Source organism: Somniosus microcephalus, chromosome 23 (assembly GCF_052327205.1).
Source record: "Somniosus microcephalus isolate GS21.2 chromosome 23, FLI_Smic_1.0, whole genome shotgun sequence".
Lineage (NCBI taxonomy): Eukaryota > Metazoa > Chordata > Chondrichthyes > Squaliformes > Somniosidae > Somniosus > Somniosus microcephalus.
Genome location: NC_141009.1, coordinates 72,085,127 through 72,108,402, shown reverse-complemented (window position 1 = coordinate 72,108,402; position 23,276 = coordinate 72,085,127). Strand labels below are relative to the sequence as shown.

Genomic DNA, 23,276 nt, shown 5'->3' with positions numbered 1-23,276 from the left:
GAACCTGAATACAGGAAATGGACCAGAGGGTAGGACACAGCGGGTGAAGGACGGGGACCAGAGGACAGGACACAGCGGGTGAAGGACGGGGACCAGAGGACAGGACCCAGCGGGTGAAGGACGGGGACCAGAGGACAGGACACAGTGGGTGAAGGACGGGGACCAGAGGACAGGACACCGGGTGAAGGATGGGGACCAGAGGGTAGGACACAGCGGGTGAAGGACGGGGACCAGAGGGCAGGACACCGGGTGAAGGACGGGGACCAGAGGACAGGACACAGCGGGTGAAGGACGGGGACCAGAGGACAGGACACAGCGGGTGAAGGACGGGGACCAGAGGGCAGGACACAGCGGGTGAAGGACGGGGACCAGAGGGCAGGACCCAGCGGGTGAAGGACGGGGACCAGAGGGTAGGACACAGCGGGTGAAGGACGGGGACCAGAGGACAGGACACAGCGGGTGAAGGACGGGGACCAGAGGCCAGGACACAGCGGGTGAAGGACAGGGACCAGAGGCCAGGACACAGCGGGTGAAGGACGGGGACCAGAGGGTAGGACACAGCGGGTGAAGGACGGGGACCAGAGGACAGGACACAGCGGGTGAAGGACGGGGACCAGAGGACAGGACACAGCGGGTGAAGGACAGGGACCAGAGGACAGGACACAGCGGGTGAAGGACGGGGACCAGAGGACAGGACACAGCGGGTGAAGGACGGGGACCAGAGGACAGGACACAGCGGGTGAAGGACGGGGACCAGAGGACAGGACACAGCGGGTGAAGGACGGGGACCAGAGGCCAGGACACAGCGGGTGAAGGACGGGGACCAGAGGGTAGGACACAGCGGGTGAAGGACGGGGACCAGAGGACAGGACACAGCGGGTGAAGGACGGGGACCAGAGGACAGGACACAGCGGGTGAAGGACGGGGACCAGAGGACAGGACACAGCGGGTGAAGGACAGGGACCAGAGGACAGGACACAGCGGGTGAAGGACGGGGACCAGAGGACAGGACACAGCGGGTGAAGGACGGGGACCAGAGGGCAGGACACAGCGGGTGAAGGACGGGGACCAGAGGACAGGACACAGCGGGTGAAGGACGGGGACCAGAGGGCAGTACACAGCGGGTGAAGGACGGGGACCAGAGGACAGGACACAGCGGGTGAAGGACGGGGACCAGAGGGCAGGACACAGCGGGTGAAGGACGGGGACCAGAGGACAGGACACAGCGGGTGAAGGACGGGGACCAGAGGGTAGGACGCCGGGTGAAGGACAGGGACCAGAGGACAGGACACAGCGGGTGAAGGACAGGGACCAGAGGACAGGACACAGCGGGTGAAGGACGGGGACCAGAGGACAGGACTCTGGGTGAAGGGCAGGGACCAGAGGGCAGGACACAGCGGGTGAAGGACAGGGACCAGAGGACAGGACTCTGGGTGAAGGACAGCGACCAGAGGGCAGGACACGGACCAGAGGACAGGACACAGCGGGTGAAGGACGGGGACCAGAGGACAGGACACAGCGGGTGAAGGACGGGGACCAGAGGGCAGTACACAGCGGGTGAAGGACGGGGACCAGAGGGTAGGACACCGGGTGAAGGACAGGGACCAGAGGACAGGACACAGCGGGTGAAGGACGGGGACCAGAGGGCAGGACACAGCGGGTGAAGGACGGGGACCAGAGGGTAGGACACCGGGTGAAGGGCAGGGACCAGAGGACAGGACACAGCGGGTGAAGGACAGGGACCAGAGGACAGGACTCTGGGTGAAGGACAGCGACCAGAGGGCAGGACACAGCGGGTGAAGGACAGGGACCAGAGGACAGGACACAGCGGGTGAAGGACGGGGACCAGAGGGCAGGACACAGCGGGTGAAGGACAGGGACCAGAGGACAGGACACAGCGGGTGAAGGACGGGGACCAGAGGGCAGTACACAGCGGGTGAAGGACGGGGACCAGAGGGTAGGACACCGGGTGAAGGACAGGGACCAGAGGACAGGACACAGCGGGTGAAGGACGGGGACCAGAGGGTAGGACGCCGGGTGAAGGACGGGGACCAGAGGGCAGGACTCTGGGTGAAGGACAGCGACCAGAGGACAGGACACAGCGGGTGAAGGACAGGGACCAGAGGGCAGGACACAGCAGGTGAAGGACGGGGACCAGAGGACAGGACACAGCGGGTGAAGGACGGGGACCAGAGGGCAGGACACAGCGGGTGAAGGACGGGGACCAGAGGGTAGGACACCGGGTGAAGGACAGGGACCAGAGGACAGGACTCCGGGTGAAGGGAGTCGGAGAGAAGATGCGATACATCAGGAAGCAGTACAGTAGATGGGTGACACCAAGCTAGGGTTTGAAAGCCTGTACATTGGAGAGGGAGGTGAGGGGTTCCACAGTTTGAAATCCTTTGAAACAATGAGAGAAGGACTCAGTGTGATGAGTCTTGATTTCAACACGGGGAGGAGGGGGAATGTGTGAGATGGTATATTTGGGGAACGTATCGGGAACAGAAGGGGTTGATGAATGAGGAGGGAGGGTGCTGGGCCTTGATGCCAGCGCAATGTAGTGCCGGCATTCCTTGCTGCTCACTCCATTCCTGAGCTCAGGATTTCACCGTGTCCCTGGTGTTCCTGTTTGTAGGGAGAGGCCTCGGATCAGCACATCCACGCTGGATCTGGTCAGCCTGAGGGAATTACCTGAAGGAACGTTCGGCAGAGAGTACGTCCGCTTCCTTGATGTTAACGTGAGTTTGATGTTTTGCTGACCTACCCTGATCGTACCTGGGGCAGTGAGCGAGTACTACAATACTGGACTGTAGTCCGTCACCATCACCGCCTCCAATTGAATCATCGTCTTTGTAAAGCAAACGCAGACTCTTGCCTCGTGAGCGATGCTGCAAGTATCCAGGTAGAGTGGGCACTGCAGGATAGGGAGATGGACTCTCACTGCCGTGTACGTGTACTTCTATAACACACAGGGATAGTTTCACTGAAGGGTATTGTCCAACCAATAGTTCCTGTCCTGTATGTTATAGACAGAACGAGGGAGGGTTTAAACTAATTTGTCAAGGGGGCACATTCGAGAGGAGATGTAGGGTGCACAGAGGACTGGGAGAGACAAATAACATGAGTGGAAATAGGGATCAGACAGGGGACAAATGCGAGGCAGTCTAAGATGGGTTTGGAGTGGGTATGCATAAATGCACGTAGCGTGGTAAATGAGGTTGGTGAGCTGCAGGCACAAGTCGCAGCATGGGACTATGATATAGTGGCAATAACAGAGACCTAGCTGAAAGAAGGGGAGGATTGAGAACTTAATATTCCTGGCTATAGGGTACTTGAGATAGATAAGGAAGGAAAAAGAGGGAGGTGGTAGTATTGATCAGATAAACTATTAAAGCACTGGAGCGGGATGATATAGCTGAGCGGATCAAAGACAGAATTTATTTTGTTAGAATTAAGGAACAATAGAGGAGCTATTGCACTAGTGGGCGTAGACTAGAGGCCACCCAATACTGGGACGGAGATAAAGGAGCAAATTTGCAGGTAAATTGCAGAAAGATGCAAGAACTACAGAGTAATGATAATGGGGGACTTCAATGATCCTACTATAGACTGAGGTAGTAACAATGTAAAGGGCAGCGAGGGGGAGGAATTCCAGAAATGTGTACAAGAGAACTTTCTTGATCAGTGTGTGTCCAGCCCAACGAGGAAGGAATCAATGCTGGATCTAGTTCTAGGGAATAAAATGTGACAGCTGGAGCATGTTTCAGTGGGAGAGCATTTGGGGAACAGTGATCATAATATCAGGTTTAGAATAGTTATTGAAAAGGACAAGGAACAATCAAGCGTAAAAATACTTAACTGGAGGAGGGCTAAGTTCAGTGAATTGAAGAGGGATCTGGGCCCGGGTGGATTGGAATGAAAAACTGGCAGGTAAAACAAAGAGGATATGGTTTGGGGACAGAGTCGGCACATTCCCACGAGGGGGACAGGAAGGGCATCCAAAGCTGGAGCTCCCTGGACTAAAGATAGAGATGAAAATGAGCCAGAAAAAGGAGGCTTATGACAAATGTAAGGTTCATAATACAGTAGAGAACCAAGCTGAATATCGAAAGGACAGAGGAGATCTGTAAAAGGAATGAGAGGTAAAGAGCGATTACGAGAATAGATTGGTGGCTAACATAAAAGGGAACCCAGAAGTCTTTTATAAACACATAAGTAGTAAAAGGGTAGTCAAAGGACTTGTGGGGCTGATTAGGGACCAAAAAGGCGATCTTCTTTTGGAGACAGAGGGTATGGTTGGGGTACTAAATCAGTGCTTTGCATCTGTCTTCACTAGAGAAGAGGATGTCGCCAGTGTAGCGGTAAAGGAGGAGGCAGTAGCGATATTGGATAGAATAAAAATAGATAGAGGAGGTGCTTAAAAGATTGGCAGCCCTCCAAGTAGAAAAGTCACCCGGTCCAGATGGGATGCACCCTTGGTTCACCCCGTTCAAAAAAGGGGAGAAGGTTAAAGCTGGGAACTACAGGCCAGTCAGCCTGTAGTTCCCAGCTGGTGGTGGGGAAACTTCGAGACAATAATCCGGAACAAAATGAATTGGCACTTGGAAAAGTATGGATTAATAAATGACAGTCAGCACGGGTTTGTTAAAGGCAAATCGTGTTTGAGTGACTTGATCGAGTTCTTTGATGAAGTAACGGAGAGAGTTGATGAGGGTAATGTGGTGGATGTTGTGTATATGGACTTTCAAAGGGTGTTTGATAAAATACCGCATAATAGACTTGTTAGCAAAATTGAAGCCCATGGGATGAAAGGGACAGTGAGAGCGTGGATACAAAATTGGCCAAGGGACAGAAAGCAGAGAGCAGTGAATGGTGGCTTTTCACACTGGAGGGAAGTATACAGTGGTGGTCCCAGGGGACATTATTGGGACCACTGCTCTTTTTGATATATATTAATGACCTGGACTTGGGTATAGGGAGCATAATTTCAAAGGTTGCAGATGACACGAAACTCTGAAATGTAGTAACAGTGAGCAGGATAGTGACCGACTTCAGGAGGACAAAGACAGACTGGTGAAATGGGCAGACACGTGGCGGATGAAATTTGAGCAAAGGTTAAGGAGGTGCAAAGTGATAAATTTTGGTGGGATAAATGAGAAGAGGGAATATAATCTAAATGGTACAATTTTAAAGGGCTCACAGCTTGTGGAAAATATCAGGGCATAAGGGAGAATTTCTATCCAAAATTCAGAAAAATATGCCCTGAATTCAGAAATTTGAATGACGACCAAAAACTCCCATACCTACTAGGGGAACAGAGAAATTGTGTAACCTTAACGGCACACGATGTTACAGCTTGCCATAAACAGAGGGACAACCATTAAATCTAAGAAAAGAGTATATACAAATTATATGAATGTATATTTATACACTCGGATATATCTGTTTATACACTGTATAAATAGATCTGCGTTTATGTGTTAAACCATAAATGTTTTTCGATGCTTTGGCAACATAAGATGTACCTTGTCATGCCAATAAAGCGATTTGAATTGAATTGAGTGCAGAAACAGGGACACCGCTGGGTGTATCTTTGAACAGGGACACCTCTGGGTGTATCTTTGAACAGAGGGACCTCTGGGTGTATCTTTGAACAGGGGGACCTCGGGGTGTGTCTTTGAACAGAGGGACCTCGGGGTGTATCTTTGAACAGGGGGACCTCGGGGTGTATCTTTGAACAGGGGGACCTCGGGGTGTGTCTTTGAACAGGGGGACCTCGGGGTCCTCGGGGTGTATCTGTGAACAGTGGGACCTCGGGGTGTATCTTTGAACAGAGGGACCTCTGGGTGTATCTTTGAACAGAGGGACCTCGGGGTGTATCTTTGAACAGGGGGACCTCGGGGTGTGTCTTTGAACAGAGGGACCTCTGGGTGTATCTTTGAACAGGGGGACCTCGGGGTGTGTCTTTGAACAGAGGGACCTCGGGGTGTATCTTTGAACAGGGGGACCTCGGGGTGTATCTTTGAACAGGGGGACCTCGGGGTGTGTCTTTGAACAGGGGGACCTCGGGGTGTGTCCTTGAACAGGGGGTCCTCGGGGTGTATCTGTGAACAGGGGGACCTCGGGGTGTGTCTTTGAACAGGGGGACCTCGGGGTGTGTCTTTGAACAGGGGGTCCTCGGGGTGTATCTGTGAACAGAGGGACCTCGGGGTGTATCTTTGAACAGAGGGACCTCGGGGTGTATCTTTGAACAGAGGGACCTCGGGGTGTATCTTTGAACAGGGGGACCTCGGGGTGTATCTTTGAACAGAGGGACCTCGGGGTGTGTCTTTGAACAGGGAGACCTCGGGCTGTGTCTTTGAACAGAGGGACCTCGGGCTGTGTCTTTGAACAGAGGGACCTCGGGGTGTGTCTTTGAACAGAGGGACCTCGGGGTGTGTCTTTGAACAGAGGGACCTCGGGGTGTGTCTTTGAACAGAGGGACCTCGGGGTGTATCTTTGAACAGAGGGACCTCGGGGTGTGTCTGAACAGAGGGACCTCGGGGTGTATCTGCGAACAGAGGGACCTCGGGGTGTATCTGTGAACAGAGGGACCTCGGGCTGTGTCTTTGAACAGAGGGACCTCGGGGTGTGTCTTTGAACAGAGGGACCTCGGGGTGTATCTTTGAACAGAGGGACCTCGGGGTGTATCTTTGAACAGGGGGACCTCGGTGTGTATCTTAGAACAGGGAGACCTCGGGGTGTATCTTTGAACAGGGGGACCTCGGGGTGTATCTTTGAACAGAGGGACCTCGGGGTGTATCTGTGAACAGGGGGACCTCGGGGTGTATCTTTGAACAGGGGGACCTCGGGGTGTATCTGTGAACAGGGGGATCTCGGGGCGTATCTGTGAACAGAGGGACCTCGGGGTGTATCTGTGAACAGAGGGACCTCGGGGTGTATCTGTGAACAGAGGGACCTCGGGGTGTATCTTTGAACAGAGGGACCTCGGGGTGTGTCTTTGAACAGGGAGACCTCGGGGTGTGTCTTTGAACAGAGGGACCTCGGGCTGTGTCTTTGAACAGAGGGACCTCGGGGTGTGTCTTTGAACAGAGGGACCTCGGGGTGTATCTTTGAACAGGGGGACCTGGGGTGTATCTTTGAACAGAGGGACCTCGGGGTGTATCTTTGAACAGGGGGACCTCGGGGTGTGTCTTTGAACAGGGGGACCTCGGGGTGTGTCTTTGAACAGGGGGTCCTCGGGGTGTATCTGTGAACAGAGGGACCTCGGGGTGTATCTTTGAACAGAGGGACCTCGGGGTGTATCTTTGAACAGGGGGACCTCGGGGTGTATCTTTGAACAGAGGGACCTCGGGGTGTGTCTTTGAACAGAGGGACCTCGGGGTGTATCTTTGAACAGAGGGACCTCGGGGTGTGTCTGAACAGAGGGACCTCTGGATGGATCTTTGAACGGAGGGACCTCGGGGTGTATCTTTGAACAGGGGGACCTCTGGGTGTATCTTTGAACAGGTGGACCTCGGGGTGTGTCTTTGAACAGAGGGACCTCTGGGTGTATCTTTGAACAGAGGGACCTCGGGGTGTATCTGTGAACAGGGGGACCTCGGGGTGTATCTGCGAACAGAGGGACCTCGGGGTGTATCTGCGAACAGAGGGACCTCGGGGTGTATCTGCGAACAGAGGGACCTCGGGGTGTATCTGTGAACAGAGGGACCTCGGGCTGTGTCTTTGAACAGAGGGACCTCGGGGTGTGTCTTTGAACAGAGGGACCTCGGGGTGTATCTTTGAACAGAGGGACCTCGGGGTGTATCTTTGAACAGGGGGACCTCGGTGTGTATCTTTGAACAGGGGGACCTCGGGGTGTGTCTTTGAACAGGGGGACCTCGGGGTGTGTCTTTGAACAGGGAGACCTCGGGGTGTGTCTTTGAACAGAGGGACCTCGGGGTGTGTCTTTGAACAGAGGGACCTCGGGGTGTGTCTTTGAACAGGGAGACCTCGGGCTGTGTCTTTGAACAGAGGGACCTCGGGCTGTGTCTTTGAACAGAGGGACCTCGGGGTGTGTCTTTGAACAGAGGGACCTCTGGGTGTGTCTTTGAACAGAGGGACCTCGGGGTGTATCTTTGAACAGAGGGACCTCGAGGTGTGTCTTTGAACAGAGGGACCTCGGGGTGTGTCTTTGAACAGAGGGACCTCGGGGTGTATATTTGAACAGGGGTACCTCGGGGTGTATCTTTGAACAGAGGGACCTCTGGGTGTATCTGTGAACAGGGGGACCTCGGGGTGTATCTGTGAACAGAGGGACCTCGGGGTGTATCTGTGAACAGAGGGACCTCTGGGTGTATCTGTGAACAGAGGGACCTCGGGCTGTGTCTTTGAACAGAGGGAGCTCGGGGTGTGTCTTTGAACAGAGGGACCTCGGGGTGTGTCTTTGAACAGAGGGACCTCGGGGTGTGTCTTTGAACAGAGGGACCTCGGGGTGTATCTTTGAACAGAGGGACCTCGGGGTGTATCTTTGAACAGGGGGACCTCGGGGTGTATCTTTGAACAGAGGGACCTTGGGGTGTATCTGTGAACAGAGGGACCTCGGGGTGTATCTGTGAACAGGGAGACCTCGGGGTATATCTTTGAACAGAGGGACCTCGGGGTGTGTCTTTGAACAGAGGGACCTCGGGGTGTATCTGTGAACAGCGGGACCTCGGGGTGTATCTGTGAACAGAGGGACCTCGGGGTGTATCTTTGAACAGGGGGACCTGGGGTGTATCTTTGAACAGAGGGACCTCGGGGTGTATCTTTGAACAGAGGGACCTCGGGGTGTATCTTTGAACAGAGGGACCTCGGGGTGTATCTTTGAACAGAGGGACCTCGGGGTGTATCTTTGAACAGAGGGACCTCGGGGTGTATCTTTGAACAGGGAGACCTCGGGGTGTATCTTTGAACAGGGAGACCTCGGGGTGTATCTTTGAACAGGGGGACCTCGGGGTGTATCTTTGAACAGGGAGACCTCGGGGTGTATCTTTGAACAGGGAGACCTCGGGGTGTATCTTTGAACAGGGAGACCTCGGGGTGTATCTTTGAACAGGGAGACCTCGGGGTGTATCTTTGAACAGAGGGACCTCGGGGTGTATCTTTGAACAGAGGGACCTCGGGGTGTGTCTTTGAACAGAGGGACCTCGGGGTGTGTCTTTGAACAGAGGGACCTCGGGGTGTATCTGTGAACAGAGGGACCTCGGGGTGTATCTGTGAACAGAGGGACCTCGGGGTGTATCTTTGAACAGGGGGACCTCGGGGTGTATCTTTGAACAGAGGGACCTCGGGGTGTGTCTTTGAACAGGGAGACCTCGGGCTGTGTCTTTGAACAGAGGGACCTCGGGGTGTGTCTTTGAACAGGGGGACCTCGGGGTGTATGTTTGAACAGGGAGACCTCGGGGTGTATCTTTGAACAGGGGGACCTCGGGGTGTATCTGTGAACAGAGGGACCTCGAGGTGTACCTTTGAACAGAGGGACCTCGGGGTGTATCTGTGAACAGAGGCACCTCGGGGTGTGTCTTTGAACAGAGGGACCTCGGGGTGTGTCTTTGAACAGGGAGACCTCGGGCTGTGTCTTTGAACAGAGGGACCTCGGGGTGTGTCTTTGAACAGAGGGACCTCGGGGTGTATCTTTGAACAGAGGGACCTCGGGGTGTATCTTTGAACAGGGGGACCTCGGGGTGTATCTTTGAACAGAGGGACCTCGGGGTGTATCTTTGAACAGAGGGACCTCGGGGTGTGTCTTTGAACAGAGGGACCTCGGGGTGTATCTGTGAACAGGGAGACCTCGGGGTGTGTCTTTGAACAGAGGGACCTCGGGCTCTGTCTTTGAACAGAGGGACCTCGGGGTGTGTCTTTGAACAGAGGGACCTCGGGGTGAATCTGTGAACAGCGGGACCTCGGGGTGTATCTGTGAACAGAGGGACCTCGGGGTGTATCTTTGAACAGAGGGACCTCGGGGTGTGTCTTTGAACAGAGGGACCTCGGGGTGTATCTGTGAACAGGGAGACCTCGGGGTGTGTCTTTGAACAGAGGGACCTCGGGCTGTGTCTTTGAACAGAGGGACCTCGGGGTGTGTCTTTGAACAGAGGGACCTCGGGGTGAATCTGTGAACAGCGGGACCTCGGGGTGTATCTGTGAACAGAGGGACCTCGGGGTGTATCTTTGAACAGGGGGACCTGGGGTGTATCTTTGAACAGAGGGACCTCGGGGTGTATCTTTGAACAGGGAGACCTCGGGGTGTTTCTTTGAACAGAGGGACCTCTGGGTGTATCTTTGAACAGAGGGACCTCGGGGTGTATCTTTGAACAGAGGGACCTCGGGGTGTATCTTTGAACAGAGGGACCTCGGGGTGTATCTTTGAACAGGGAGACCTCGGGGTGTATCTTTGAACAGGGAGACCTCGGGGTGTATCTTTGAACAGGGGGACCTCGGGGTGTATCTTTGAACAGGGAGACCTCGGGGTGTATCTTTGAACAGGGAGACCTCGGGTTGTATCTTTGAACAGGGAGACCTCGGGGTGTATCTTTGAACAGGGAGACCTCGGGGTGTATCTTTGAACAGAGGGACCTCGGGGTGTATCTGTGAACAGGGGGACCCCGGGGTGTGTTTTTGAACAGAGGGACCTCGGGGTGTATCTTTGAACAGGGAGACCTCGGGGTGTGCCTTTGAACAGAGGGACCTCGGGGTGTGTCTTTGAACAGGGAGACCTCGGGGTGTATCTTTGAACAGAGGGACCTCGGGGTGTATCTGTGAACAGGGAGACCGCGGGGTGTATCTGCGAACAGAGGGACCTCGGGGTGTATCTTTGAACAGGGAGACCTCGGGCTGTGTCTTTGAACAGAGGGACCTCGGGGTGTGTCTTTGAACAGAGGGACCTCGGGGTGTATCTTTGAACAGAGGGACCTCGGGGTGTATCTTTGAACAGGGGGACCTCGGTGTGTATCTTTGAACAGGGAGACCTCGTGGTGTATCTTTGAACAGGGGGACCTCGGGGTGTATCTTTGAACAGGGGGACCTCGGGGTGTGTCTTTGAACAGGGAGACCTCGGGCTGTGTCTTTGAACAGAGGGACCTCGGGGTGTGTCTTTGAACAGGGGGACCTCGGGGTGTATCTTTGAACAGAGGGACCTCGGGGTGTGTCTTTGAACAGGGAGACCTCGGGCTGTGTCTTTGAACAGAGGGACCTCGGGGTGTGTCTTTGAACAGGGGGACCTCGGGGTGTATCTTTGAACAGGGAGACCTCGGGGTGTATCTGTGAACAGAGGGACCTCGAGGTGTACCTTTGAACAGAGGGACCTCGGGGTGTGTCTTTGAACAGAGGGACCTCGGGGTGTATCTTTGAACAGAGGGACCTCGGGGTGTGCCTTTGAACAGAGGGACCTCGGGAGAGGAGACCTCTGAATGACAACCAAAAACTCCCATTCCTACTGGGAGAGGAGAGAAGCTGTATAACACTGGCGGCACACTATGTTACAGCTTGCCATGAACAGAGGGACAACCAGTAAACTAAGAAAAGAATATATATAAACAATGCGAATGCATATTTATACACTCAGGGATAGACCTGTTTATACACTGTATGAATAGAACTGCGTTTATGTGCTAAACCATAAATGTATTTTGATGCTTTGGCAACATAAGATGTAACTTATCATGCCAATAAAGCGATTTGAATTGAATTGTGTCTTTGAACAGGGAGACCTTGGGGTGTATCTGTGAACAGGGGGACCTCTGGGTGTATCTGTGAACAGGGGGACCTCGGGGTGTATCTGTGAACAGGGGGACCTCGGGGTGTATCTGTGAACAGGGAGACCTCGGGGTGTATCTGTGAACAGGGAGACCTCGGGGTGTATCTGTGAACAGGGAGACCTCGGGGTGTATCTGTGAACAGGGAGACCTCGGGGTGTATCTGTGAACAGGGAGACCTCTGGGTGTATCTGTGAACAGGGAGACCTCTGGGTGTATCTTTGAACAGGGAGAGCTCGGGGTGTGTCTTTGAACAGAGGGACCTCGGGGTGTGTCTTTGAATAGAGGGACCTCGGGGTGTATCTGTGAACAGGGGGACCTCGGGGTGTATCTTTGAACAGGGAGAGCTCGGGGTGTGTCTTTGAACAGAGGGACCTCGGGGTGTGTCTTTGAACAGGGCGACCTCGGGGTGTATCTGTGAACAGGGGGACCTCGGGGTGTGTCTTTAAATAGAAGGACCTCGGGGTGTATCTGTGAACAGGGGGACCTCGGGGTGTGTCTTTGAACAGGGGGACCTCGGGATGTGTCTTTGAACAGGGAGACCTCGGGGTGTATCTTTGAACAGGGGGACCTCGGGGTGTATCTTTGAACAGGGAGACCTCGGGGTGTGTCTTTGAACAGGGAGACCTTGGGGTGTATCTGTGAACAGGGGGACCTCTGGGTGTATCTGTGAACAGGGAGACCTCGGGGTGTATCTGTGAACAGGGGGACCTCGGGGTGTATCTGTGAACAGGGAGACCTCTGGGTGTATCTGTGAACAGGGGGACATCTGGGTGTATCTGTGAACAGGGAGACCTCGGGGTGTATCTGTGAACAGAGGGACCTCGGGGTGTATCTTTGAACAGAGGGACCTCGGGGTGTATCTTTGAACAGGGAGACCTCGGGGTGTATCTTTGAACAGGGAGAACTCGGGGTGTATCTTTGAACAGGGGGACCTCTGGGTGTATCTTTGAACAGGGAGACCTCGGGGCGTATCTTTGAACAGGGAGACCTCGGGGCGTATCTTTGAACAGGGAGACCTCGGGGTGTATCTTTGAACAGGGAGACCTCGGGGTGTATCTTTGAACAGAGGGACCTCGGGGTGTATCTTTGAACAGAGGGACCTCGGGCTGTGTCTTTGAACAGAGGGACCTCTGGGTGTGTCTTTGAACAGAGGGACCTCGGGGTGTATCTTTGAACAGAGGGATCTCGGGGTGTATCTTTGAACAGGGGGACCTCGGTCTGTATCTTTGAACAGGGAGACCTCGGGGTGTATCTTTGAACAGGGGGACCTCGGGGTGTATCTTTGAACAGGGGGACCTCGGGGTGTATCTTTGAACAGAGGGACCTCGGGGTGTATCTGTGAACAGGGGGACCTCGGGGTGTATCTTTGAACAGGGGGACCTCGGGGTGTATCTGTGAACAGAGGGACCTCGGGGTGTATCTGTGAACAGAGGGACCTCGGGGTGTATCTGTGAACAGAGGGACCTCGGGGTGTATCTTTGAACAGGGGGACCTCGGGGTGTATCTTTGAACAGAGGGACCTCGGGGTGTGTCTTTGAACAGAGGGACCTCGGGGTGTGTCTTTGAACAGGGGGACCTCGGGGTGTATCTTTGAACAGGGAGACCTCGGGGTGTATCTTTGAACAGGGGGACCTCGGGGTGTATCTGTGAACAGAGGGACCTCGAGGTGTACCTTTGAACAGAGGGACCTCGGGGTGTATCTGTGAACAGAGGGACCTCGGGGTGTGTCTTTGAACAGAGGGACCTCAGGGTGTGTCTTTGAACAGGGAGACCTCGGGCTGTGTCTTTGAACAGAGGGACCTCGGGCTGTGTCTTTGAACAGAGGGACCTCGGGGTGTGTCTTTGAACAGGGAGACCTCGGGCTGTGTCTTTGAACAGAGGGACCTCGGGGTGTGTCTTTGAACAGAGGGACCTCGGGGTGTGTCTTTGAACAGAGGGACCTCGGGGTGTATCTTTGAACAGAGGGACCTCGGGGTGTGCCTTTGAACAGAGGGACCTCGGGCTGTGTCTTTGAACAGAGGGACCTCGGGGTGTGTCTGTGAAGAGAGGGACCTCGGGGTGTGTCTTTGAACAGAGGGACCTCGGGGTGTGTCTTTGAACAGAGGGACCTCGGGGTGTATATTTGAACAGGGGGACCTCGGGGTGTATCTTTGAACAGAGGGACCTCTGGGTGTATCTGTGAACAGGGGGACCTCGGGGTGTATCTGTGAACAGAGGGACCTCGGGGTGTATCTGAACAGAGGGACCTCGGGGTGTATCTGTGAACAGAGGGACCTCGGGCTGTGTCTTTGAACAGAGGGACCTCGGGGTGTATCTTTGAACAGGGGGACCTCGGGGTGTATCTTTGAACAGAGGGACCTCGGGGTGTATCTGTGAACAGAGGGACCTCGGGGTGTGTCTTTGAACAGAGGGACCTCGGGGTGTATCTGTGAACAGGGAGACCTCGGGGTGTGTCTTTGAACAGAGGGACCTCGGGCTGTGTCTTTGAACAGAGGGACCTCGGGGTGTGTCTTTGAACAGAGGGACCTCGGGGTGTATCTGTGAACAGCGGGACCTCGGGGTGTATCTGTGAACAGAGGGACCTCGGGGTGTATCTTTGAACAGGGGGACCTGGGGTGTATCTTTGAACAGAGGGACCTCGGGGTGTATCTTTGAACAGGGAGACCTCGGGGTGTATCTTTGAACAGGGAGACCTCGGGGTGTATCTTTGAACAGAGGGACCTCGGGGTGTATCTTTGAACAGAGGGACCTCGGGGTGTATCTTTGAACAGAGGGACCTCGGGGTGTATCTTTGAACAGGGAGACCTCGGGGTGTATCTTTGAACAGGGAGACCTCGGGGTGTATCTTTGAACAGGGAGACCTCGGGGTGTATCTTTGAACAGGGAGACCTCGGGGTGTATCTTTGAACAGGGAGACCTCGGGGTGTATCTTTGAACAGGGAGACCTCGGGGTGTATCTTTGAACAGAGGGACCTCGGGGTGTATCTTTGAACAGAGGGACCTCGGGGTGTATCTGTGAACAGGGGGACCCCGGGGTGTGTTTTTGAACAGAGGGACCTCGGGGTGTATCTTTGAACAGGGAGACCTCGGGGTGTGTCTTTGAACAGAGGGACCTCGGGGTGTGTCTTTGAACAGGGAGACCTCGGGGTGTATCTTTGAACAGAGGGACCTCGGGGTGTATCTGTGAACAGGGAGACCGCGGGGTGTATCTTTGAACAGAGGGACCTCGGGGTGTATCTTTGAACAGGGAGACCTCGGGGTGTGTCTTTGAACAGAGGGACCTCGGGGTGTATCTGTGAACAGAGGGACCTCGGGGTGTATCTTTGAACAGGGAGACCTCGGGGTGTATCTGTGAACAAGGGGACCTCGGGGTGTGTCTTTGAATAGAGGGACCTCGGGGTGTGTCTTTGAACAGGGGGACCTCGGGATGTGTCTTTGAACAGGGAGACCTCGGGGTGTATCTTTGAACAGGGAGACCTCGGGGTGTGTCTTTGAACAGGGAGACCTTGGGGTGTATCTGTGAACAGGGGGACCTCGGGGTGTATCTGTGAACAGGGGGACCTCGGGGTGTATCTGTGAACAGGGAGACCTCGGGGTGTATCTGTGAACAGGGAGACCTCTGGGTGTATCTGTGAACAGGGAGACCTCTGGGTGTATCTTTGAACAGGGAGAGCTCGGGGTGTGTCTTTGAATAGAGGGACCTCGGGGTGTATCTGTGAACAGGGGGACCTCGGGGTGTATCTTTGAACAGGGAGAGCTCGGGGTGTGTCTTTGAACAGAGGGACCTCGGGGTGTGTCTTTGAACAGGGCGACCTCGGGGTGTATCTGTGAACAGGGGGACCTCGGGGTGTGTCTTTAAATAGAGGGACCTCGGGGTGTATCTGTGAACAGGGGGACCTCGGGGTGTGTCTTTGAACAGGGGGACCTCGGGATGTGTCTTTGAACAGGGAGACCTCGGGGTGTATCTTTGAACAGGGGGACCTCGGGGTGTATCTTTGAACAGGGAGACCTCGGGGTGTGTCTTTGAACAGGGAGACCTTGGGGTGTATCTGTGAACAGGGGGACCTCTGGGTGTGTCTTTGAACAGGGAGACCTTGGGGTGTATCTGTGAACAGGGGGACCTCTGGGTGTATCTGTGAATAGAGGGACCTCTGGGTGTATCTGTGAACAGGGAGACCTCGGGGTGTATCTGTGAACAGGGGGACCTCTGGGTGTATCTGTGAACAGAGGGACCTCGGGGTGTGTCTTTGAATAGAGGGACCTCTGGGTGTATCTGTGAACAGGGAGACCTCGGGGTGTATCTGTGAACAGGGGGACCTCGGGGTGTGTCTTTGAATAGAGGGACCTCTGGGTGTATCTGTGAACAGGGAGACCTCGGGGTGTATCTGTGAACAGGGGGACCTCTGGGTGTATCTGTGAACAGAGGGACCTCGGGGTGTGTCTTTGAATAGAGGGACCTCTGGGTGTATCTGTGAACAGGGGGACCTCGGGGTGTATCTGTGAACAGGGGGACCTCTGGGTGTATCTGTGAACAGGGGGACCTCGGGGTGTATCTGTGAACAGGGAGACCTCGGGGTGTATCTGTGAACAGGGAGACCTCGGGGTGTATCTGTGAACAGGGAGACCTCGGGGTGTGTCTTTGAACAGGGAGACCTCGGGGTGTATCTGTGAACAGGGAGACCTCGGGGTGTATCTGTGAACAGGGAGACCTCGGGGTGTATCTGTGAACAGGGAGACCTCGGGGTGTATCTGTGAACAGGGAGACCTCGGGGTGTATCTGTGAACAGAGGGACCTCGGGGTGTATCTTTGAACAGAGGGACCTCGGGGTGTATCTTTGAACAGAGGGACCTCGGGGTGTATCTGTGAACAGGGAGACCTCTGGGTGTATCTGTGAACAGGGAGACCTCTGGGTGTATCTGTGAACAGAGGGACCTCGGGGTGTATCTTTGAACAGAGGGACCTCGGGGTGTATCTTTGAACAGAGGGACCTCTGGGTGTATCTGTGAACAGGGAGACCTCGGGGTGTATCTGTGAACAGGGGGACCTCGGGGTGTATCTTTGAACAGGGGGACCTCGGGGTGTATCTGTGAACAGGGGGATCTCGGGGCGTATCTGTGAACAGAGGGACCTCGGGGTGTATCTGTGAACAGAGGGACCTCGGGGTGTATCTGTGAACAGAGGGACCTCGGGGTGTATCTTTGAACAGGGGGACCTCGGGGTGTATCTTTGAACAGAGGGACCTCGGGGTGTGTCTTTGAACAGGGAGACCTCGGGCTGTGTCTTTGAACAGAGGGACCTCGGGGTGTGTCTTTGAACAGGGGGACCTCGGGGTGTATCTTTGAACAGGGAGACCTCGGGGTGTATCTTTGAACAGGGGGACCTCGGGGTGTATCTGTGAACAGAGGGACCTCGAGGTGTACCTTTGAACAGAGGGACCTCGGGGTGTATCTGTGAACAGAGGCACCTCGGGGTGTGTCTTTGAACAGAGGGACCTCGGGGTGTGTCTTTGAACAGGGAGACCTCGGGCTGTGTCTTTGAACAGAGGGACCTCGGGCTGTGTCTTTGAACAGAGGGACCTCGGGGTGTGTCTTTGAACAGACGGACCTCGGGGTGTATCTTTGAACAGAGGGACCTCGGGGTGTGTCTTTGAACAGAGGGACCTCGGGCTGTGTCTTTGAACAGAGGGACCTCGGGGTGTGTCTTTGAACAGAGGGACCTCGGGGTGTGTCTTTGAACAGAGGGACCTCGGGGTGTGTCTTTGAACAGACGGACCTCGGGGTGTATCTTTGAACAGGGGGACCTCGGGGTGTATCTGTGAACAGGGGGACCTCGGGGTGTATCTGTGAACAGAGGGACCTCGGGGTGTATCTGTGAACAGAGGGACCTCGGGGTGTATCTGTGAACAGAGGGACCTCGGGCTGTGTCTTTGAACAGAGGGACCTCGGGGTGTGTCTTTGAACAGAGGGACCTCGGGGTGTGATTATCTCAAACACCCAAGATGTTTACATTTGCGCACTTTATATCCCTCCAATCGATTCCCCGTACTACAAAGAGGACACCTTCTCCAACATGGAGGGGGAAATTATCCAATACCAGGCCCAGGGGAACGTGTTGATCTGTGGGGACCTCAATTCAAGAACGGGCGAAGAACCAGACTTCACCAATAATCAGGGAAACAATTACGTATTCGGGAATAACCACTTTGACATCCCTTCCCTTCCATACAGGCATAACTGCGACAAGCAGTCAAATACCAACGGTAAACAGCTACTACAGCTCTGTCGAAACCTGGGTCTGTACATTGTCAATGGTAGGTTCATAGGAGACCTCCTAGGAAGATCGACCTACTGCTCACCTCTTGGCTGCAGCACAGTAGACTGTATGATTACAGACTTGGACCCATCCTCTTTCAGAGCATTCACAGTCAAACCACAAACAACACTGTCAGATCACAGTCAAATTACTATGTTTCTCAAAAAGACAGAAACAAACAACATAGAAACACAACCCAGTAAACTGTACAACACCAAAAAATCGTACAGATGGGCCAAAAACGACACGGAAAAATACCAGAAAACAATTAGCAATGCATCAACTCAAGCTCTCTTAGACACCTTTCTGGATAACATATACACTCACAATAAAGAAGGCGTAAACCGGGCAGTTAGTAAACTAAACAATATTTTTGATAATTTGGCAACAAATGCAAACTTGAAAGCTCGCAAGAACAAACCCAAAACAAAAAACTATGAAAAATGGTTTGACCATGATTGCCATAACATGAGGAAAAAACTTAGAAAACTATCAAACCAAAAACACAGACATCCAGAAAACGAGGAATTACGCCTTACTTATTGTCAGACGCTAACACAATACAGAAACACACTCAGGACCAAAAAAGAGCAATTTATTAAGAATACACTCAGCTCCATGGAGGAATCCATTGAGTCGAATTGTTTCTGGGACAACTTGAAAACACTACACAAAAAACAACACGACGATTTGTCCATTCAAAATGGGGACACATGGGTAAACCACTTTGAAAAATTATACCAGAAAAACACACTAGGACCAGAGCAACACCAAATACGCAAAAAACTTGAAAAGCTTGAAATGGCCATAAAAGATAACCAAAACCCGCTAGACGCCATAATAACAGAAAAAGAACTTCTTGAAAAACTCAAGGACCTGCGACCAGGAAAAGCTTGCGGGACAGACGGCATACTAAACGAGATGATTAAACACGCAGACGACAAACTGAAACTGGCTATCCTAAAACTCTTCAACTTGGTTCTGAGTGTCGGTTATTTCCCTGACATCTGGAACAAAGGACTCATAACACCCATATACAAAAGTGGGGACAAAATCGACCCAAACAACTATCGAGGCATCTGTGTAAACAGTAACCTGGGGAAGGTATTCTGTAGCATCATAAACAAAAGACTTATAAACTTCCTTGAAGAGCACAATATCTTGAGTAAAAGCCAAATTGGATTCCTGCCAAACTATAGAACATCCGATCATATCTTCACCCTACAGACCCTAATTGACAAACACGTTCACCATAACAAAAGCAAAATCTACGCATGCTTTGTAGATTTCCAGAAGGCTTTCGACTCCATCTGGCATGACGGTTTATTCCTGAAACTTATCGAAAGCGGGGTAGGAGGTAAAACATATGATGTAATTAAATCAATGTATACAAACAATAAATGTGCAGTTAAAATTGGAGACAAACAAACAAAATACAGGGGCGGGGGGTGACGCAGGGCTCGCCAATCTCACCGACACTCTTTAATATTTACATTAATGGATTGGCAAAACTACTTGAACAATCTACAGCACCCGGCCTCACCCTATATGAATCCAAGGTTAAATTCCTCCTCTATGCCGACGACCTGGTTCTGCTGTCACCAACTAAGGAGGGTCTACAGCAGAACCTGGACCTGCTGGAGTCGTACTGCCAGACTTGGGCCCTGACAATAAATCCCCAAAAAACCAAAGTCCTTGTGTTCCAGCAAAGATCCAAACAACATGGACCCACAATAAATTTCACAGTAGGAACAACCAAAATTGAACAAACCACTCACTACACATACTTGGGCTTAAAAATCAGTTCTACGGGAAACTTCAAACTGGCTGTGAATGAACTGAAAGAGAAAGCAAGAAGGGCTTTCTATGCCATCAAAAAATCAATCCAAATAGAAATCCCAATTAGCATTTGGCTCAAAATTTTCAAATCAGTAATTGAACCAATTGCACTCTATGGCAGTGAGGTCTGGGGACCACTAACACAACAAGATTTTGCAAAATGGGACAAACACCCAATTGAGATCCTACATGCGGAATTCTGTAAAAGTATCCTCCGGACTCAAAGGAAAACAGTAAACAACGCATGCAGGGCGGAACTAGGCCAATACCCATTAATAATCACTATCCAAAAAAGAGCCACCAAATTTTGGAATCACCTACAAATGAGCAACCCCCAATGCTATCACTACGACGCCCTGAAATGCCAAGAGCTGACCATAAAGAAGAATACCCTCAGTCAACTAGTCCTGGGACTCAATAAAGTAACTAATAACAATACTAACAATAACCAGCCCCAGGACAGTGACAGGGTAACACAAAGAATTCGACCCAACACAATCGTCGCTAAGCAAAAGGAAAAATATCTGTCATATTGGGCAGAAACAACAAAAACCCAAAGCAAACTCAATTGCTACTTGGCCCTAAACAGACAATACAACATAGCTGATTACCTGACCATGGTAAAGGATAACAAACTGAGAAGAACCTTGACAAGGTACAGACTTAGCGAACATAGCCTAGCGATCGAAAAAGGCAGACACAGGCAGACCAGGCTGCCAAGAGAAGACAGGATATGCTCTCACTGCAGTCAGGGAGTAGTTGAGACAGAGATGCACTTCCTCACAGCCTGTGGAAAATATCAGGGCATCAGAGAGAATTTCTATCAAAAATTCTCACAAATATGCCCTGAATTCAGAAATCTGACTGACAACCAAAAACTCCCATTCCTACTGGGGGAGGAGAGAAGCTGTGTAACACTGGCGGCACACTATGTTACAGCTTGCCATGAACAGAGGGACAACCAGTAAACTAAGACAAGAGTATATATAAACAAGGCGAAAATATATTTATAAACTCAGGGATATACCTGTTTATACACTGTATGAATGGAACCGCGTTTATGTGTTCAACCATAAATGTATTTTGATGCTTTGGCAACATAAGATGTACCTTATCATGCCAATAAAGCGATTTGTATTGTATTGTGTCTTTGAACAGAGGGACCTCGGGGTGTGTCTTTGAACAGAGGGACCTCGGGGTGTATCTTTGAACAGAGGGACCTCGGGGTGTATCTTTGAACAGGGGGACCTCGGGGTGTATCTGTGAACAGAGGGACCTCGGGGTGTATCTTTGAACAGAGGGACCTCGGGGTGAATCTGTGAACAGCGGGACCTCGGGGTGTATCTGTGAACAGAGGGACCTCGGGGTGTATCTTTGAACAGAGGGACCTCGGGGTGTGTCTTTGAACAGAGGGACCTCGGGGTGTATCTGTGAACAGGGAGACCTCGGGGTGTGTCTTTGAACAGAGGGACCTCGGGCTGTGTCTTTGAACAGAGGGACCTCGGGGTGTGTCTTTGAACAGAGGGACCTCGGGGTGAATCTGTGAACAGCGGGACCTCGGGGTGTATCTGTGAACAGAGGGACCTCGGGGTGTATCTTTGAACAGAGGGACCTGGGGTGTATCTTTGAACAGAGGGACCTCGGGGTGTATCTTTGAACAGGGAGACCTCGGGGTGTATCTTTGAACAGAGGGACCTCTGGGTGTATCTTTGAACAGAGGGACCTCGGGGTGTATCTTTGAACAGAGGGACCTCGGGGTGTATCTTTGAACAGAGGGACCTCGGGGTGTATCTTTGAACAGGGAGACCTCGGGGTGTATCTTTGAACAGGGAGACCTCGGGGTGTATCTTTGAACAGGGGGACCTCGGGGTGTATCTTTGAACAGGGAGACCTCGGGGTGTATCTTTGAACAGGGAGACCTCGGGTTGTATCTTTGAACAGGGAGACCTCGGGGTGTATCTTTGAACAGGGAGACCTCGGGGTGTATCTTTGAACAGAGGGACCTCGGGGTGTATCTGTGAACAGGGGGACCCCGGGGTGTGTTTTTGAACAGAGGGACCTCGGGGTGTATCTTTGAACAGGGAGACCTCGGGGTGTGCCTTTGAACAGAGGGACCTCGGGGTGTGTCTTTGAACAGGGAGACCTCGGGGTGTATCTTTGAACAGAGGGACCTCGGGGTGTATCTGTGAACAGGGAGACCGCGGGGTGTATCTGCGAACAGAGGGACCTCGGGGTGTATCTTTGAACAGGGAGACCTCGGGCTGTGTCTTTGAACAGAGGGACCTCGGGGTGTGTCTTTGAACAGAGGGACCTCGGGGTGTATCTTTGAACAGAGGGACCTCGGGGTGTATCTTTGAACAGGGGGACCTCGGTGTGTATCTTTGAACAGGGAGACCTCGTGGTGTATCTTTGAACAGGGGGACCTCGGGGTGTATCTTTGAACAGGGGGACCTCGGGGTGTGTCTTTGAACAGGGAGACCTCGGGCTGTGTCTTTGAACAGAGGGACCTCGGGGTGTGTCTTTGAACAGGGGGACCTCGGGGTGTATCTTTGAACAGAGGGACCTCGGGGTGTGTCTTTGAACAGGGAGACCTCGGGCTGTGTCTTTGAACAGAGGGACCTCGGGGTGTGTCTTTGAACAGGGGGACCTCGGGTGTATCTTTGAACAGGGAGACCTCGGGGTGTATCTGTGAACAGAGGGACCTCGGGGTGTGCCTTTGAACAGAGGGACCTCGGGAGAGGAGACAGATGCGGGACAGATGGCATACTAAACGAGATGATTAAACACACAGACAACAAAATGAAACTGGCTATCCTAAAACTCTTCAACTTGGTTCTGAGTGTCGGTTATTTCCCTGATATCTGGAACAAAGGACTCATAACGCCCATATACAAAAGTGGGGACAAAATCGACCCAAACAACTATCGAGGCATCTGTGTAAACAGTAACCTGGGGAAGGTATTCTGTAGCATCATAAACAAAAGACTTATAAACTTCCTTGAGGAGCACAATGTCTTGAGTAAAAGCCAAATTGGATTCCTGCCAAACTATAGAACATCCGATCATATCTTCACCCTACAGACCCTAATTGACAAACACGTTCACAATAACAAAAGCAAAATCTACGCATGCTTTGTAGATTTCCAGAAGGCTTTCGACTCCATCTGGCATGACGGTTTATTCCTGAAACTTATCGAAAGTGGGGTAGGAGGGAAAACATATGATGTAATTAAATCAATGTATACAAACAACAAATGTGCAGTTAAAATTGGAGACAAACAAACAAAATACTTCCCACAGGGGCGGGGGGGTGACGCAGGGCTCGCCAATCTCACCGACACTCTTTAATA

At 52.6% G+C, this 23,276-nt stretch overlaps 1 protein-coding gene across 1 annotated transcript in view; it reads left to right on the top strand.

Moving 5' to 3' along the window:
• Window positions 1-188: 188 nt before the first annotated feature.
• Window positions 189-23,276, top strand: part of coq4 (coenzyme Q4 homolog (S. cerevisiae)) — a 42,280-nt gene continuing 19,192 nt past the window's right edge. The window contains exons 1-2 of the mRNA XM_085965160.1: window positions 189-202; window positions 2,636-2,738. Of these exons, the coding sequence (XP_085821286.1) occupies window positions 189-202; window positions 2,636-2,738 (117 nt within the window). The remainder of the gene's footprint in view (window positions 203-2,635; window positions 2,739-23,276) is intronic.